The following is a 19,593-nucleotide window of genomic DNA, read 5'->3' as shown; positions in this document are numbered from 1 at the left end:
TCGCACAAATAGGCTCTTTTTGTCTGGAAATATCTGGCGTCTTAGCGGTTTTGGAAATTCAAAACCAACACCAGGAGCAAAATAAAACCATGTACAACATTTTCATGGGTAACACTGCAGCTATGATGACATTTTTTTCTGCGGGGATTTGAAAGAAGGCTCCCGAATCTTGCGCCGACCATGCGCCGTGACCGTTATCGGCAGTGTTTCCAGACCCGCGGGACAGAAAATCGAGTGGCCGCGACCGCGTTGGACAGGTGACCGCTATAGCCTAATTCTTAATGCTTATGTCAATGGGAAAAATCCAAGGGACCGACAAAAAGTGACCACTATGGGCAGGTGGCCGCTATGCAAAGGTGACTGCTAATACAGGTTTGACTGTACTACTACAACTGTATAAGACTGTATAAGATAAAAATGTTCGCGGTGGTTTTAAATTTGCTGTTAAGACTTCACAGTGAAAACTGCAAAGTTTACATAAAACCACCGCGAACATTTCTGCATACAGTCACCGTGAGCTCAAAAGGGGACTTTAAAGTATATTGTGTGTTGTACGCCTGCGTTGTGCACATGAATTTCAGGTATATCTGATTCAACTCTTATTTTTTGCAGTGCATCATGGCTGCTGGCACCAGCCCCACCAGTAACAACGGCTCCACCTGCGCCAGTACGACCAGCTCCACCACCAACGGCTCCACCTGCGCCAGTACGATCAGCCCCACCACCAACGGCTCCACCTGCGCCAGTACGACCAGCCCCACCACCAACGGCTCCACCTGCGCCAGTACGACCAGCTCCACCACCAACGGCTCCACCTGCGCCAGTACGATCAGCCCCACCACCAACGGCTCCACCTGCGCCAGTACGATCAGCCCCACCACCAACGGCTCCACCTGCGCCAGTACGATCAGCTCCACCACCAACGGCTCCACCTGCGCCAGTACGAGTGGCTCCACCACCAACGGCTCCACCTGCGCCAGTACGAGTGGCTCCACCACCAACGGCTCCACCTGCGCCAGTACAATCAGCCCCACCACCAACGGCTCCACCTGCGCCAGTACGATCAGCCCCACCACCAACGGCTCCACCTGCGCCAGTACAATCAGCCCCACCACCAACGGCTCCACCTGCGCCATTACGAGTGGCTCCACCTGCGCCAGTACGATCAGCTCCGCCAGTGACAACGGCTCCACCTGCGCCAGTACGATCAGCCCCACCACCAACGGCTCCACCTGCGCCAGTACGATCAGCTCCGCCAGTGACAACGGCTCCACCTGCGCCAGTACAATCAGCCCCACCACCAACGGCTCCACCTGCGCCAGTACGAGTGGCTCCACCAGTGACAACGGCTCCACCTGCGCCAGTACGATCAGCTCCACCACCAACGGCTCCACCTGCGCCAGTACGATCAGCCCCACCACCAACGGCTCCATCTGCGCCAGTACGATCAGCCCCACCACCAACGGCTCCACCTGCGCCAGTACGATCAGCCCCACCACCAACGGCTCCACCTGCTCCAGTACGATCAGCCCAACCACCAACGGCTCCACCTGCGCCAGTACGATCAGCCCCACCACCAACGGCTCCACCTGTGCCAGTACGATCAGCCCCACCACCAACGGCTCCACCTGCGCCAGTACGATCAGCCCCACCACCAACGGCTCCACCTGCGCCAGTACGATCAGCCCCACCACCAACGGCTCCACCTGTGCCAGTACGATCAGCCCCACCACCAACGGCTCCACCTGCGCCAGTACGATCAGCTCCACCACCAACGGCTCCACCTGCGCCAGTACGATCAGCCCCACCACCAACGGCTCCATCTGCGCCAGTACGATCAGCCCCACCACCAACGGCTCCACCTGCGCCAGTACGATCAGCCCCACCACCAACGGCTCCACCTGCGCCAGTACGATCAGCCCCACCACCAACGGCTCCACCTGCGCCAGTACGATCAGCCCCACCACCAACGGCTCCACCTGCGCCAGTACGATCAGCCCCACCACCAACGGCTCCACCTGCGCCAGTACGATCAGCTCCACCACCAACGGCTCCACCTGCGCCAGTACGATCAGCTCCACCACCAACGGCTCCACCTGCGCCAGTACGAGTGGCTCCACCTGCGCCAGTACGAGCGGCTCCACCAGTACGAGCGCTCACACACGCTCTCACTTTCGTAAGTTTTCAATCAAATTACTGACATTGACCCCCAACCAAACAAGTTAATAAAGTTATGATATTTTTTCATTCGTTTGCATCCACGGTCGCAAAAATCTGTCCAAAAAGAGAGACTGGCACCCAGTCGAGAGACGATATTTTGCAGCCGCCATGTTGGATCCATTAACGCTAAGTATTGCGAGAATGCGTGAGAGTAATGATGCAAACCTGCAGTACCGGCAACTACCCGTAGAGGGCAATATTTGAGTTGCTGTGTATTTCTATGGCGTGAAGTGTTGCTAGCGCTGTTTTTTTTTCTTTGGCAACATTGAAAATTGTGCAAGTGGTAAATGAGTCCCTTTACTAAGCTGGGATTTTTTTTTTTAAATTATTAACTTTGGAACAATTATTATCGAATAAACAAAGAAAGTTGTTTAAATGTTGTGACAGTGAGAAAGCAACTGGACAATGGGGATAGATACACAGTAGATCCCAAGTAATTGACACCTTGAACAAGGTTATATACATTGTAGCTCGACTGAAGCAGAAGGTTATAGCTAGACTGAAGCAGCGGTGACTTTTCATGTTCCCCGCCCAACCGCACCCTTTTCTTGCTTACTAAGACACAAATTTTACAATGTATTTTGATTTTTTAATCAAAATATATGTTATTCACAAGTGTAGGCAGGTCTAGTTTTTGTGGCCTCGCGAAACTAAGGGGACCATCAGTTATGCTTGTGACGTTTATGTGTGGTTTTAAAAGCTGAAAGTAAAGTTATTAAGCATATGTGCTAAACAGTGTTAGTAGATGTCACTACCATAAATATTCCAGCATTTATTAATTTCCACTTTATTGGCCATAAAACTGCTTTACCTTCCTTCAAGCACTGTAAGCAACGATATAAGACTTTCCTTGACTCGATCAGCGTTCCCACCAGCCAAGAAGGCGCTGGCAATCGAGGTGCAGGGGCATCCTTACCCCGGGAAATTTAGGATTGTCAAGCCTTCAAAAATATATTCTGGTTGTCATAGTTTTTAAAATTTAGACTTTTTGCTGTATCATTTGCCATAGAGCTGAACAGCTCCAGCAATTAATTTCATTCATTCATGAACGCAATTTTCAGAGGTCTGAGTTTTACCGCCGCCACGTTTGACTTTATTACCGTAGTGCTTTAATGGTAAGGACTCCCCAAAAAGTTGCCTTTTAAAACGCTGGAAATCGGTAAATTACAAAAAAACATGGTGCTGTTTGTTTATCACACGCTGTTTGACTTACATACTCGTGTTTTCAGGTACGTGAGTACCGACCAAGTTTCAGATTGGACATGGAAAATGCGTAGTCTATTACCTAAAAATCTTTGATGAAACACCTGGCTTACCATATTCAGTTGTCCTCCCATTTATTTTCAGTTTCTTGTTCATTCGTTTGTTCTTGACCAAAGAGTTTGTTTTTATGTCCCTAAGACCGGTGAAGTTCCCCATTGACGTAGTATACTAACATGGAAAGCTAAGTAAACGTGAACTGACAAGTAATATTCTCAGACTGTAGTAGTTATAATGTTACTGTACACTGACAACCAGTGTAACCAAGTGTGAACCAAGTAAGTGACGATACTTGAATGTGGGTGAAAAAAGCAGGGCAGGTAAATTACCGTCAAAAGAATCCGCATGACATCAAGGCCGGATCTAGTGGGGCCGATGCTAGAAGATTTGTGATCCTTCCGTGGGAAAATCGTGTCCACTAGCCTAGACAGTCCTGGTACTCCTACAGCCATGGAAACTAAAGAAATTTGCGTTTCGACAGAAATGCCGGCATCTCCGGCTCCAAGTTTGCTTTCACACTGCACGTACTCTTCCTGCGTCGTGCAGTCGTGCTACTTGCCAATTATGTGAGGTCTAAATTGCTTCAATTTGCCAAGACCAAGTAAGCAAAATCGCGACACAACTTTGACAAGATGGCTGTAATGTGTTTACAGCATCCAAGCATAAAAAGTGGGGGATCACCGTCACATTGCATGTTGATACACGTTGTAATACTAATGTCTGTATAAAATAGATGGATTAAAAGAAGTTTGGGTGTGAATTCAGTTGTATTGATTTCTGGGAAAAAAACACCAAAATTCATGTATCGATGTGTTTGCTTTAATTTGTGCTTTGGTATGTTGTGATGCTGTTGACATTCTGAGGCCTTTCATGTTTGGCGCGAACCTTTCGCTGAGTTTGTCCCATTTTATGATATTTAAACCGCTTGTAGAATCTCCTTGTTGGATGTGTATCTTCCCCGTGGCCGTAGGACCGTCAGCACTTTTCTTGTCACATTATGGGGGCGTGCTGCAGTTTGTCAGTGGACTGCTAACAAAACCAAAAACTTTGGAAGTACACGGTAGGTTTCCTTCTTATAGAAGCAAGGCTGTTGTTCTATAATTCCTGTCCCACTGTTGATGGTATTACAGCCTCCCTTTTTCATTTTTTGGAGACGCAGTCACATTTTGAGACTCAGAGAGGCAAATCATGGTTGAGGAAGGTATGTTTAATGCTTCCACATCAACGCCGAGAAGTCCCAGGGTTGGATCTTTCCCTCCGTGACGGCCGAAGCTTTGGTGCAAAACAGTGACCATGCGCATTTATAAATTTTTTTAAATGGACGGCCACTGTCAGAGCTCAGGCCGTCTGAGGTGAGATTTGGTATCATTTGACCGTGGCAGGCGCCTCTCTGCCGGACTCTACGTAAAAAGAATCGCTATCCAACCGAAGTTTATTTTGCTCAGAAATGGCCCTAAAATGCACCAGAGAGCATCCAGATTTTAAAATATTTCAGAGGGAGGCACCCCCCCCCCCCCCAGACCCTCTAGATCTCGTGCTGCTGCTTGTTCGTGGCCTTTGGTCACGCCTGAGTTTGCTGAAAATCCTGGATCCGCCAATAACCTGAGATAGCCTCATGCAACACCAAACATGAGCAAACTGACACAATGGAGCAGCGTTACTAATGTGCGACAGATCATTCAGGAGGGCCGGGAGTTTTGATTATGAGCATTAAGGCCAAGGGAGTTTGGCAGTAGGAACCTAGTTATATTCTTTGACTAAAGATGATGACAAGTTGTAAACAGCTTATCAATGTTTCTGTCATTAGTTTAGAAGAACACATGTTAATTTGTAAAAAGATTTAGGTACAGGTACCTAAACCTCTGTACCGGTACCTGTACGTTTAGGTACGCAGCACTTTGTGCTAATTTGCTATCAAGAGGATCTTTAATGGAAAAGTGCTTATTTGAGTAACCGTATACTGTGTTCTCATCTTTTTCTATTGCTAGATGATGATGGGGAGCAGGAAGAAGATGAGGAGGAGGAAGCTGGCCATGTACCTGTGTTTGACTACAGCTCCAACATCACCTTTGGATTCTTACAGTCAGTAATACAATCTGTGAGTAACATGCAGTCAGTCCTGATTTTACAGTGTGTTAATACATTTTGTTGCAATTAAATTGCTTCAAAGATGGGCCAATTAACTCTGATTCTGTATTGAAACTATTAAACAGGTTTTATAGTAACGAAGTTATCACTATGGAAGTATCACCATGGATTGTATGTGGAGAAGATTAAGAAAAATAGTCAATGATAAGATCCCTTCTGCTCTTCAGTGATACTCTAGGACTGATCAGAATTTTTCTGATGTCCCCACTGTAAATCTGCTTTGACTCCGCCATTCCTCTTTAAGCATTTACCGCAACTGTGACGACACTGGATTATGACTGGAAAATAATTTTTCTAATAATTGAATCTGATTTGAATGCAGGGTGGCAGAAAGAGGAAGAGGGAAGATGTAAGTAAAATATAATTTTTGATGGAAGTTGTATTGTTGATACATCAGTATCAAGATATCACAAGATAAATCATTACAATTTGATTTTTTTTCTTCATCTTAATCTATTCTCAGACTATCTATTTAATCGTAAATACGTTAATTTGCCATCATTATTTAACTTCCCTGGTTGGAAAATACTGTTACAGTAATTGTGAACTAGTACGTTTGGCTGCTTCTTATAATCCTGTTAACCTTAGGCCCACTTTACACTAGTGTCGCATAACAGGCATGCAATGCTTTGCTACCGGTGACGGTTGTTTTTAGACCTACAGGCGGAAGCACAGTGCGCCAGCCGTGGCACAGAATTTCACAGTCGAGCCGATTCAAAATGGTAGTAGAAGAGCTGCCTATTTTCGTCTTGCAGTTACTTTTCTTATGTTTGCTACATTGCGTTTTCCTGCATATAAGACGCCGCGTACGTACCCAAGAAAAGAGGAAGATCAGACTCATTTACAGGGACAGGCAAGACCCCGGCTTCAACCTGCCGTTTGCCCTTGCCACGCTGGCGGTTGTGCAAGCCGGGCAGTTGATCGGGTCATAGCAGAACACCAAAGAAGCAGCCACTGGTGGCAGGCCATTGCACTTTAAATATTTGACAACTTTCAATGACAATGGCACAAACCTTTCAGAATGAGGAAAACATACTTCTATCGCTAGCGCAGGCTTATTAGCATAACGTTTACATATGACACATAACCTCCTGAGCGTCACCGGAGCCGGGTTCTCTTTACACACAGAGAGGAACCGTCACGACCCCCCACTGAAGCGGCACACAGGGGAAGGTGGTCTGGGTCGGTTCGTGGAAAAATTGACATATGGCGCTTATTTCCTCTTTAGACCAATAACGATTAAGCGACACATGCTGGTTATAATAACTGACTCAGTGTAAAGTGGGCCTTGAATAACTCTAGCTCTTTAGATGATCCTGTATATGGTGTGAGAATAAGACTGATTGACATTCTTGAGCAAGAATAATGAACTAATTCCTACAAATTCCTTCACTTCTGGACATTTACATGTACTGTCAATTAGACTACTTTGCATTACTAATATGATGTCAACAGCCTTGCTTTAAAGATTTCCTTTGTTGTAACTCGTAGGCGATCGCTGAAGCCAACAAGCGTTGGGAGGCCAATTATCCTGGTATGAACATAATTTTTTTTGTAATCTTGGGTGATTGAACTGCGTCAATAACAATTTCAACTGTACTTGTCATTGCTGGTCATACTGAATAAGGATGATATCTATTTACTAGATTAAACTTTTCATCCAACACTGTAAGAGAATTGGGATTTGTAACAGATGAACTTTCATGCTAAGGATGATATCTGTTTGTTGTACTGAAACTTGCGCTGTTGAAACGGAATTCACATGGACTGACAAGTAACTATTCCCAAAACTATTTCAAGCCCAGTGTTTTGGCTGGCATACATACAGCCATTGTTCACGACAAAACAAAGGGAGGGTGTGAACGAGCAGGACATGTATTTCAAAGTTCACACAACACGCAAACACGCTGTTTAAATAATGAAATTACGTTTGCCTCATGCCCTCTTGGTAAATAACGAGATGCAATGTTACCACCAACTTCTGTATAATCTAGTCCTTACTTCGATACTCAGTTCCGTTTGCTGGTTTTCCCTGCTATTTGCAGTAGTTCATTTGCAGTAAAATCAAGGAAGAGCGGCCGAGCGCTTTGCACGCGGCGCTCCCATTTTCAGGGAAGAATCTAGCCACACAAACGCGGCAAAAACGTTGTATTTAATATTATCAAATAGATTCAAGAAATAAAACACGTTATATTTGCTACCTGTTCCGGTCTACTGTGAATGTTACAACGTTCCTTATATTTCGCTATCTACTGGTATTTCATTTCATAATGTTACATATGTTTTAGTTCGTTCCATTTCGCTCCATTTCGTTCCATTTCGCACTTTCAGGGGACCGATCTTTATGGCGTTCTTTCTCAAAGTAGGGTGTCAAATTCCTCATTATGTTTAATTACAGGACATACGGGACAAGTGTTGAAAAATTGTGTTTTATTTTTGCCGACTTATTCTGTCACCTGTCATCTGTGTGTAGAACGTAATAAAGTTTTGTTGTGCCAAATTTTATTTTCCTTGCCGATTGTATACAACATACAGAAGTGAAGCTTGTGTGTGAACATTCGATCTTAGCACTATGACGGCACGCCTCACCCAAAAATTAAGCCTGAAACCCTTGTGTAATTTTCACCAAAAGAGATGTCATAAAACTAAGCTTATTTTACCAGGAAAATTTGCCCCTGAAAATAAAACATTTTCTTATCTGAAAAAGGAATAGCATCATTCAATGAATACAAACGTTTAAAACAAGTACACACCCTTCTGATGTTATCTAATACTGAACCATCAGAAACCGTACTTCTATGGATGCAGCTCTTTATTCTTATCTGGTCTTTAGCTGATCTTCTCACCAGGTGATTACATTAATCAGTGACTAATGCCCACTCATGACGTCACAATGAACACGGCAGCCAGTTTGGAACCTTACACTACAGCTTGTGAAAAACTTGTAATTTGATGAGCAAACAGTGCTTAATTATCCTGATAATCTATGTTATTAAACAATAGTAATGGTTAATATAATTTTGGGAAATTCTTAATGTTGATGTCATTGGTGTCTTATGCCCTTTAACGGAAAAGGGCATGCAGGCCCTCGTAGATGTGGATATTATCAGACATAAATCATGCAAATGAGGGTCTCATTTACATAATTTATGAGGAAATGCTATAATAGCCTTCTTTGCTAAGAATAGTAAGATAAAACTTAGTTTTTGATATCTTTTGTTGTTTGGGTAGAGATGATGAACTGACATAATTCATGCAAATAAGGTCCTTTAATATTTACATGATAGATGGGAAACATTTATGATATCGTAATGACACTCGGTGAAGGTATGGGGTTGTGGAAGTCTAGTTTTCTTTTTATTTAAATAAACATCACAAACCTTTATCGGGCACTGCTTGCTTGTGATCGCCAATGTGTATACTTGACGTTTTGATGCGGCTGTAAACTCGACAGCAATGACAAAATGGTCTGTTTTCATCCTTCATGCAGTTGTCATGATCAGTTGCCAATTTATCTAGCGGTCAGGGCCCAGCCCCCACATCCCCCAGCCCCCCAACGCTGGGGTCGGCAGGTTTTTTCTAGGCCAAAACTTAAATTTTCTTTGTGTGTTTGTGTGTGTACTATTTGACGTAATGTGTGAATCCGCAGCAAGATCCTCAAGGCAGACATTGTTTTGTACACAAACATTACAACGATAACAGAAAATATTATTTTTGTAGGATTCAGTAGTGATACCCACTCGACACTCCACGATGCTGGCAATGCGACGAACTCGTCCCTCCACATTGCCAGCAGTGCTACCCACTCATCCCTCCACAACACCAGGAGCTACTCATCACCCACCGGCAGTGGTACCTCACCCCACAGCACCGGAAGTGCGACGAACTCGTCCCTCCACAGAGCAAGCACTGGTACCTCATCCCTCCACAACACCAGGAGCTACTCATCACCCACCGGCAGTGGTACCTCCCCCCACAGCATCGGAAGTGCGACAAACTCGTCCCTCCACAGAGCAAGCACTGGTACCTCATCCCTCCACAACACCAGGAGCTACTCATCACCCACCGGCAGTGGTACCTCCCCCCACAGCATCGGAAGTGCGACAAACTCGTCCCTCCACAGAGCAAGCACTGGTACCCACTCATCCCTCCACAACACCAGGAGCTACTCATCACCCACCGGCAGTGGTACCTCCCCCCACAGCATCGGAAGTGCGACAAACTCGTCCCTCCACAGAGCAAGCACTGGTACCTCATCCCTCCACAACACCAGGAGCTACTCATCACCCACCGGCAGTGGTACCTCCCCCCACAGCATCGGAAGTGCGACAAACTCGTCCCTCCACAGAGCAAGCACTGGTACCCACTCATCCCTCCACAACACCAGGAGCTACTCATCACCCACCGGCAGTGGTACCTCCCCCAACAGCATCGGAAGTGCGACAAACTCGTCCCTCCACAGAGCAAGCACTGGTACCTCATCCCTCCACAACACCAGGAGCTACTCATCACCCACCGGCAGTGGTACCTCCCCCCACAGCACCGGAAGTGCGACGAACTCGTCCCTCCACAGAGCAAGCACTGGTACCTCATCCCTCCACAACACCAGGAGCTACTCATCACCCACCGGCAGTGGTACCTCCCCCCACAGCATCGGAAGTGCGACAAACTCGTCCCTCCACAGAGCAAGCACTGGTACCTCATCCCTCCACAACACCAGGAGCTACTCATCACCCACCGGCAGTGGTACCTCCCCCCACAGCATCGGAAGTGCGACGAACTCGTCCCTCCACAGAGCAAGTACTGGTACCCACTCATCCCTCTACAACGCCAGTAGTGGTAACTCCTCCTCAGTGTCACCCTACGGGAGTGATGCCAACTCACCACTGCAAAAGGAGGTGGGTGTACCATGTAGTTTACTTACCACAGGTAATATAAAAACACTGGGCGCATGTGCACCTAAAATTGGACTTGTGAACCTAATCTATAACCACTGTGCACCTAGATATTTTTTAAGGCTACAGGGTATGTAGAGGTACTTTAATTGTACACGTCGAGTATACAGAATATTCCTGAAATTTAAGTATCATCAGAAAAAGCAATATAACCTTTGCTGTACTTTGTGAATCCAGATGGTTAGTCACTCAGACTCAGAGTGAACAGGGTGTACAAGAGTGAATCAGATCTAGAATGCTATGAAGTAACTATTCCTTAGTGATCTGACACTCTCCTGTGATTTATTTTACAGGCCCAGATGCAAGAAGACAAATGGTGCTTGCTGAGAAAAGAACACTCACTATGTGAGTTGTTAGGGATACCCTCTGTCCAAGAGGTGGCGCCCAACACCTACAGTAGCAACAGTTACAACAATTTCCTGGCATCTCGGGTGGAGGACCTTCAGTCACTCAAGGTTTGAAGACTATCATGCATATCTCATCCTTAAAGTTCATTGTCCATCTCTTTGTACACAACTGGTAGTGGAAAAACTTTTTGCCATATGACCGCACTGCCCTGTGCATGCAAGGATTCACCCAGAGAGGATTGATCTCGATTTGCGAATCCTGTAAATAGTGTTATGATTATAAACGGTCTGAATCCAAATTAATTCAGATTATCCTCAGCTGATCCATTTACAGAAATCTTGATGTTGCATGTATTACCCTTTAACGGGCATGAGACACTAATGACATCAACATTATGAATTTCCTGAAATAACATTAATAATTATTACTAAAAAAAAAAACATACTTAGTCTAGTACAATAAATTGTTTAATAACATATAAATTTTCACAACATATTCACACTTCGGATGTTGTTGAACATCGAACCATGAAAACATCATACCTCCAGCTTTTGATTCTTCCCACCAGGTAATTACATTAATCAGTGACTTACCTACTCATAACGTCACAACAAAGTCAACATGGCAGCCGATTTGGAACTTTGCACAACGGCTCGGAAAGAACGTTATTCTTACAAGAATATGAAATAGATATTGTTATGTAGATGTTATCATGATAATCAAGCACTGTTTGCTCATTAAATAATGTTTTTCGCAAGCTGTTGTGTAAGGCTCCGAACCGGCTGCCGTGTTCATTGTGACGTCATGAGCAGGTATATCACTGATTAATGTAATCACCTGGTGAGAAGATCAGATAAGAATAAATAGCTGGATCCATGGAAGTATGGTTTCTGATGGTTCAATGTTAGATAACATCAGAAGGGTGCGTATTTGTTTTAAACGTTTGATATATTCCCTCCATCAATGATGCTATTCCTATTTCAGATAATAAGAAAATGTTACAGTTGTATTTTGGTGTCTTATACCCTTCAATGATACTTTTCTTCCAGAAATTCTTAATTGCATTGGCCACAATATTGAAATCCATAATTAACAATTTTGCTTCTCTTTTACATGTATGTCTAATAGACACCCAGGCTAGAAGAGTTCATGGAGAGAAAACGCCAGATCAACTCGCTCCAAACAGAGCTGTCGTTTGATGATGTCGTGGAACAACTGCCTAAACCTGGACACATTCTGTCAAAAGTGAACTTGTTTGTGCTGAAGGGCATGTGTGCAGACGTAAGTCATTATCTCCATGAAAAATGGAGATATAGTTTTGGGTGCGTCTGTGTGTGTTTGTGTGTCTGTGTGTGTTGCCGGACTATTGTAGCCTGGCATAACTCAAGAACCTCTTGATGGATTATTACCTTCGCCGAGAAGGTTATGCATAGAGTAGCGTTTGTATGACTGTATGATTGTATGTATGTGTGTATGTAATGTACAGCATAACTCGAGAAGGCTTGGATGGATTGTCTTGATATTTGGTAGGTGGGTAGGTCTTGATGAGACTTGGAAATGATTAGATTTTGGGTCCCCTATATAGCGGCTTGTCATGGTACTGCAGCGGAACTTCCTGTTTTGATATCTCGTGTTCTGGACATGCTATGGAACTGATTTTTGAGTGGTAGATAGCTCTTTGGACAGAGAGTAAGTGGTATGGGTTTGGGCCCCCTAGCGGCTTTTTTGGAACTGCAGGAGCAGGTTTTGCATCTGACTTTGAAAGGGAATAACTCAAGAAGGGCTTGATGGATGGCAAGGATTTTTGGTAAGTAGATAGCTTGAGTGATGATGAACATGATTAGATACTTTTTATGCGAATCAGTATCTAATTTGCATAATTAATGAGGAAAGTTTATACATCCGCCAAATTCCATGATAGGACTCTGAAACATGTGACATATGTAAGTGAGGAAGAGAGAAATATTAATTGATATGAACTATGCAAATGAAGACCTCATTTGCATAATTAATGAGAAAATACTATAACTCAAGATGGCCTTGATGGATGGTCATGATTTTTGGTTTGTAGATAGCTTGTGTGATGCTTAGAATGATTGGCCGATAATTATGCAAATCAGATTCTAATTTGCATAATCAATGAGGCAACTTTAAGAATCTGCTTTGTGCCATGATATTTGACTATTCAAATTGTAACTGAGGAAGATAGGAATGTTGAAGATAGAAAATATGTGGGCCTAATTTGCATACTGAAATGAGAATCTGCTATAATTCCATACTGGTAAATGACGGAAATTTCATGCATTTAATACTTTTTTTTTGGCATCGGAAAGTTATGTGAATGTGAACATCGTTGAATCAAATTATGCTAATAAGGGCCTCATTTGCATAATTGATGATCAATATTAGCATAACCTTCTTTGTTAAGCTCATACTTTGGACATGTCATATTTTAAGACAATCAACTGGTATGATTTATAATTGATGAGAAACACTCCTAATACGTCAGTCACAATGGTTAAAATCATTTGGCGAAGGTATGAGGTCGTGGAACTCTAGTTATGATATTTGGTAGGTGGGTAGACGTTGGGAAGAGGAAAGTCAAGGTCGATTTTGGGCCTTCTTGTATGTGACATTGGTACTGCAAGAGAACTTCTGTATTGAATTTGTATCTTTTGACCTGGAGATACTATCATCATGATGGTCTTACTATACTATGGCTTGTGATGTAAGAGAGAAGTGGGGTATGTAGGTTTGGGCCCCCTACCAGCTTGCTCTTGAACTGCAGGGGCGTGTTGTCAAAATCTTCCAAGGAAACTAACACTGAACAAATTTAAAGGATTCCGATGGATTTCAATGATATTTAGTATGAGGTAGCTTTAGGCCTAGGAAAAAAAATGTTGTGCTTCCGGTTACCCGACCAATCCTAGCCAAAAAACCCAAGCAGTCAAGAAGAGTTGAAATGATTTTTTAACAGTATTCAGTTTGTTCCATACTATCTGTAACCTTACCGTACTGGCAGAATTATTCTATCATCACCAAAAAGAACATACCAGGACCAACTTGATACATTCAAGAGCGTAGAGTGCAAGGAATTGAATTCTAAATTCAAGAAGCAGTGTAGTCTGAGTATGTATGAAATATTACATTGCTCTATACTGTGCGAAAGAAGGCAATTTTGTGTTTCATTGTTGTCCCACCAGCTTGAGGAGAGGCATAACTCGACGAGGGAGAAAGCTGCCGACCTGCAGTTGGAGGAGGCAGAGAAAGAGGCCAACAGGGACACCCAGGTGCCGGGCAGAAAGAAGAGAGGTTTTCCCACAGAAGTAAGTAAAAATATTTGATGGAAGTTGTGTTGTTGATACATCTCTTTTTTCTCCGTAAACTGGCATATTTGGCTGCTTCTTATTCTTAATGCTCATAATCCTGTCAACCTTAAATAACTCTAACCCTTCAGATGATCCTGTAAATGGTGTGAGAATATTAGACTGATTGATATTATTGAGCAAGAATTATGATTCAGAACTATTGGTTCCTACGAATTCTGTCTCAGGACATTTACTGTCAATTACTACCGGTATTTTATATCACTAATAGGATGTCAACAGCCATGGCTTTAAAGATTTCTTTTGTTGTAACTTCTAGGATGTTGCCAACGACTCCAGAAAAAGGAGGCGCCCAGGTATGATCATATCTTTATTTGTTATTCTGGATATTTAAACTGCATGTTTCAACCATACTTTTCAGTGCTGTTCATACTGAATAATGTTTAACTTAATATCTGTCTGTGTTACTGAAACTTGTGCTGTCACAGTGGTAATAACTAAAGGTAATTCCCATGGACTGACAATATACATTCAAGTAACTATTCCCAAAGATGAATTTCGAGTCTTGCTTTGCCACTAGCTGGCATACATGTACATGTACATACAACCAAGCCCAAGTAGCTATTTTTAACCTTGGGGCGAATGCGAAATGGTTACACAATGAAGTCAAAAAGGCAACTGAATGGCTCATGATGATGTTTAATATGTGTTACCACAGACACAGTGGAACAGCAGCCACAGCAGACCATGGAACAGCCAACTGTGCCACTGGAGTCCACGTCACAGGTTTGTTTGCTGCTGTCACTTGGATTGTTTGTACCAACACTGTGGTCATATAGCCGATGGGACTTTTATCTCATTTCCAATCAGTTGTAAAGATCTGCCTTATTCTCGGCATCATTTTTTCCTTAGAGGAGGGAAAAGTGAAATACTGGTAAACAGCAATGAATGTTAAAAACAGACAGATGTCTCTTTTAGACACAGAGCCAGATCCACACATCTGCTTGGAGACAAGGGTAATGGAAGGGACATAATCCTTTGGATCTGAGATGAAATTCAAACAGAATCCAAGAAAGTCTGGCATATTTCCTTGCAAACTTCCTGTTCTTCCTGTTAAATAACAGATGAAGGCTTTGAACTGTTGCTGTAGGAATGTGTAGTAAACATTGTACTTCTTTATTCAATATCTTAATGATAGCCTTGTGCTTTTACAAATATCTTTAAAAACAATATGATGTTGAAAATCCTGATGCATTCCAGTATTCCATGGTCAACTGTATTTGTTGGATTGCTTTTGCGTAAAGGAAAAAAAAAACTTTCCTGCCGACGCTAAATCTTTTCAGTAACATAACTGAAAACACAACATTTATTTCTTAGGCCTCATACAGTATTGTGGACTATTCTTACTGACTCATAAGTTATATCATACATGTTCTACATGAAGAGAGCGGCGCTTGCAGAAAAACTGCGCAGAGAGGCCAAGAAGCGTTGGCAGGAGCTTGAGAGGGAACGGCAATACGAGATCGAAGTCAGAAAATATCAGGAAGAGGGGAAGGAAAGACAGAGGCAACGTCTCGCTGAAGAGAGGTAAGTTTTTTAGTTGTTACTTCAATCTGTGAAACGGGAGATATTGTTTTAGTTTTTGTCTGTGTTATGTTTGAAAATAAAGGTCAGATTGACATACAGGAATTTAAGTGACGTGAGTTGCCAGAATTAGTACTAGACTTTATCATTTTTGTGTGAGAACTGACAGACATTCCTGCAGGTTATGGGGTCAGTGAAATCCTGCTACATGTATTTCATGGAGTGGTTTTAGTTTTAAATTAGGTCTGTGTTTTGCAGTGATATATTTTCCATAGGCTAATGTCACGTTCCCTGCATAGTGACAAGAAGTGATCAAAGGACACATGTAATGTTAATCAAAACATTATTTGCACTACAATTAAAGAAGACAAATGGGAATTATTTCACGGAAGAGAGCTTCAAACTCTTTTGTTGTAGGGAGCGTGAGCAGAAGGAACGTGAGCAGGAGAGAAAACTGCAGCGTAAAGAGGCTGAGCGCAAGAAGAAGCAGAAAGACTGGGTAAAGCTTTCCAATCCAACCTCTTATTTTTAGTATTCTGTATCTAGTTTCAAATTGGATCTGATGTGTTTATGATGCATTTTTATCATTTATCTAATAAGGATTAAGGTTTATTTTATATTTCAAACATTAAAGGATGTAATGCTAAATCATTGCACTTTCTTGCTGTTCTTTTTTTTGTTGTGTATCGGACACTAAATTAAAACCTTTTGAAGTTAAACAGCAATACTTAGTTCTGACGCATTTTGTGAAATATTTTCAGGATCGCCAGCGCCGTGCAGAGATCATGCAGGAGAAGCGGGAACGACAGGAACGGGAGCACCGCGAGAACCAGGAGGCCGAGGCCAGGAAGCGTGCGGCCATGATGAACCGGGAACGACAGGAACGGGAGCGCTGCGAGAACCAGGAGGCCGAGGCCAGGAAGCGTGCGGCCATCATGAACCGGGAACGACAGGAACGGGAGCGCCGCGAGAACCAGGAGGCCGAGGCCAGGAAGTGTGCGGCCATGATGAACTCCTCCCTGAACGTCACCAGCGCCGCCAGGACTGCTAACATCAAAGGTGGGCAACACCATCTATTCAGACATTTCTCTGTAGACCATTGGTAATGGTGTACTGCAAATTAAGCACCCAGTAGATAGAGTATTGATAGGACTGGTGTATACTATCACTGCTATAACTGTCTGTAACTGAAGTGGCTAAGAACTAAACGGTTACTTTTTGCAACACTTTTAACTATTGTTGAGACAACAGATAGATTTAAGATAATGGTTTGAATTCAAGTTTTTGCTGCACTTGAAAAGTTCAAGTAACATTGCAGTCATCAAGGCTTGGCTAAGAACTAAACCAAGTCATTTTTTAAGACACTCTTACTATTTTGAAACAACAAATAAAGCCACACCATTTTGATTTCTTGGTTGTTAACAGATTTTTTTTAGATTGTAGCAATATGAGGACATCATCAAAACAAAAGGCTGGGGTGAAAACTTGCACCTGATCCATTTTTTTAAATTCCAGTAACCAAGAAATTAAATTGGTGTGGCCTTACTTAGATATGAAGATTTTGCTGCAAATGAAAGGGAGGTTACATGTAGTTAAGTTCACTGCTACAGAGCACAGGGTGATTCAGGTTTTTTAAGTGATGCGGACAGGCAATAGAGATAATAGTGCGTCTATCTAACTGCTTTTGTCATTAATGTATTTCTTAAAAGCACCCCCATCTTGATGAGCATGTGGGACAGGCCGTAACGTTTTGTGGCTGTGCACTGAGAGGTTTTGTGCTAAGCAGATATTGGGTGGTGTGTCCGTCGTCCTTTGTGTATCTGCACAACTTGATGTCTGCATGATGCATGGTTTCAATTAAGGACTCCAACCACTTGTTAGACTTCAACTTCATACACTGCCTGTGTAGCTGCCTGTATCTGAGATAGATATAGAGCACAACACAGTGTATTCCACATCGCTCGAGGTACCGGCCCGACTGCAGGTTGTATCGCCCGAAAGCCGATGCAATCCCGAGAGGGGCAGGACCGAAGGTGATGTGGAATACACTGTGTTGTAGTAGAAAAAAAACAATTCAATGCAAACATTGATTCCATGCTCTGAATCCAGTATTCCAATTTTCAACAGCAGCACACTTGAAATACATTCTAAACAATTTCTATGGAAGCCAGTAGTGTGTAATATAAACAATAACTAACTCAGTTACTGCTGACAGTAACAGTAGAACCCTTTGTGAAAACCATTGTTTCATAATTCATGAGCAAATGCTACTGTACAGTAACTAACAATTGCCTTCTTTGCTAAGATGAGACTTTCGTACTCTTTTGTTTCTTTCTCGGTCTGTGCCTTCGCAGCTTTAAATCAAGATCCTTTTGATCACAAACACACATTATCAGAGCTTGCAAGCATTATTTGTAGTTAACCTGCTGACGATCACACAACCTGAGATTTTGTTTAGTACCCATATGCATGAGTCTACTGATTTCTCGCAGCGTGTGCACAGTACTGGTAAGTTGACACCAGATAATAGACATTCAGGTTCAAGTTCATAGACATTCAAGTTCATGTTGTTCAACTTGTTGCCAATGTCAGGAATGGCATTTGTTATTGTTACATAACAGGGTTGCTTCATAAATATACATAATAATTATATACTAACACTGTTTTATCAAGTTTACTCCAGTTATTTGAGGACTTTAGCTGGCATTTTGCCAGCTTTGCTTCCAGCGGTCTTAATAAAACAATATGTATATCAACTGAAATACGTAACAGGGCTCAAAATATCTTTTTGCTGTCTTCTGCAATATGGGATCCTAATGCTCATTATCTTATAGCCGGGCAGATTGCAAGTTGGTCTTCAATCTATCTTTTCCACAAATTACAGGCAGCAGGTGAGAATTTTGAGCCCTGTATTATAATGTACTACATTGTGCAATACATTCAATACAAGTCTTTATCTTACTAATGAAGTATCTATTTTCTTAAAGGTCCAAGAGGAAGGCTGTTGGGACCAGCTTAGCTGCCAAGAAGATGTAGAGAGTGGTAAAATGGCTCCCTGTACTGTGTTCAGTAGTGGATAGTGCAAGGTCACCCCTGCCTTAGGAACATCATTATGATGGAAGTCCAGGTATACATCTTGCACTAAAACCCTTCACGTGCAGGTGCTACAAACTTTAAGGCTGCATCTTAGGGTCTCGGACTGGAGTTTTTTTACGGTTTCGTATGTAGGTCGGCACCCCCAGCCCGAGGGGCTACAATTCCGCCTTGAAAAGTACGACGGAAAATGTGATTGTATCAGCAAAAAGCTGTTTCTGGCTGCTTTCCGTTGTATTTATCGGTATCGTCTGTTGTCTCTTTATTTTGGGTAATAAGAAACTATAGAAAAATATAAATTTTGGACCCAAAAAGTATCATTTTCTAATGTTTTTTTAATCGAATATGCTTGAAAAAAAACGAGTTTTCCTGGGATCACGGCAACCATGCTTAGGAAGCTTAGTAAATGATGTCTCTGAAAAATGAAACAGTCATGTGATAACTTTTTCGCGATCTTAACCTAATGTAATGTTATTGTGTAAATACTATGTTTGGGACCGTATCTGTTAGCAGCAACACCGCTATACTTGTAGTGCATAACAGAACCTGAGTCAGAATTGACCAGAGGAAGGTGACAACAAGAGATGGGTTTTGAATAAAACACTATTTTGGTTGTGTACAAATAACTTTGTTATGCTATAGAATGTGTTGTAGATTCA

The 19,593-nt window shown here is 42.8% G+C and overlaps 1 protein-coding gene across 1 annotated transcript; it reads left to right on the top strand.

Annotated features, from left to right (window-relative positions):
• The first annotated feature begins 618 nt into the window (after positions 1-618).
• On the top strand, positions 619-19,113 carry LOC136426804 (uncharacterized). Its single transcript, XM_066415526.1, has 14 exons — positions 619-706; positions 5,469-5,578; positions 5,951-5,977; positions 9,455-10,287; positions 10,349-10,526; positions 10,877-11,038; positions 12,060-12,212; positions 14,135-14,257; positions 14,577-14,613; positions 14,976-15,043; positions 15,702-15,844; positions 16,259-16,340; positions 16,603-16,900; positions 18,829-19,113. The coding sequence occupies exons 1-14, from the start codon at positions 619-621 to the stop codon at positions 18,858-18,860; spliced, it is 2,334 nt and encodes a 777-aa protein (XP_066271623.1). The 3' UTR covers positions 18,861-19,113.
• The last annotated feature ends 480 nt before the right edge of the window (positions 19,114-19,593 follow it).

Source organism: Branchiostoma lanceolatum, chromosome 2 (assembly GCF_035083965.1).
Source record: "Branchiostoma lanceolatum isolate klBraLanc5 chromosome 2, klBraLanc5.hap2, whole genome shotgun sequence".
Lineage (NCBI taxonomy): Eukaryota > Metazoa > Chordata > Leptocardii > Amphioxiformes > Branchiostomatidae > Branchiostoma > Branchiostoma lanceolatum.
Note: the sequence above shows the minus strand (reverse complement) of the source record. Positions and strands in the feature narration are given on the sequence as shown.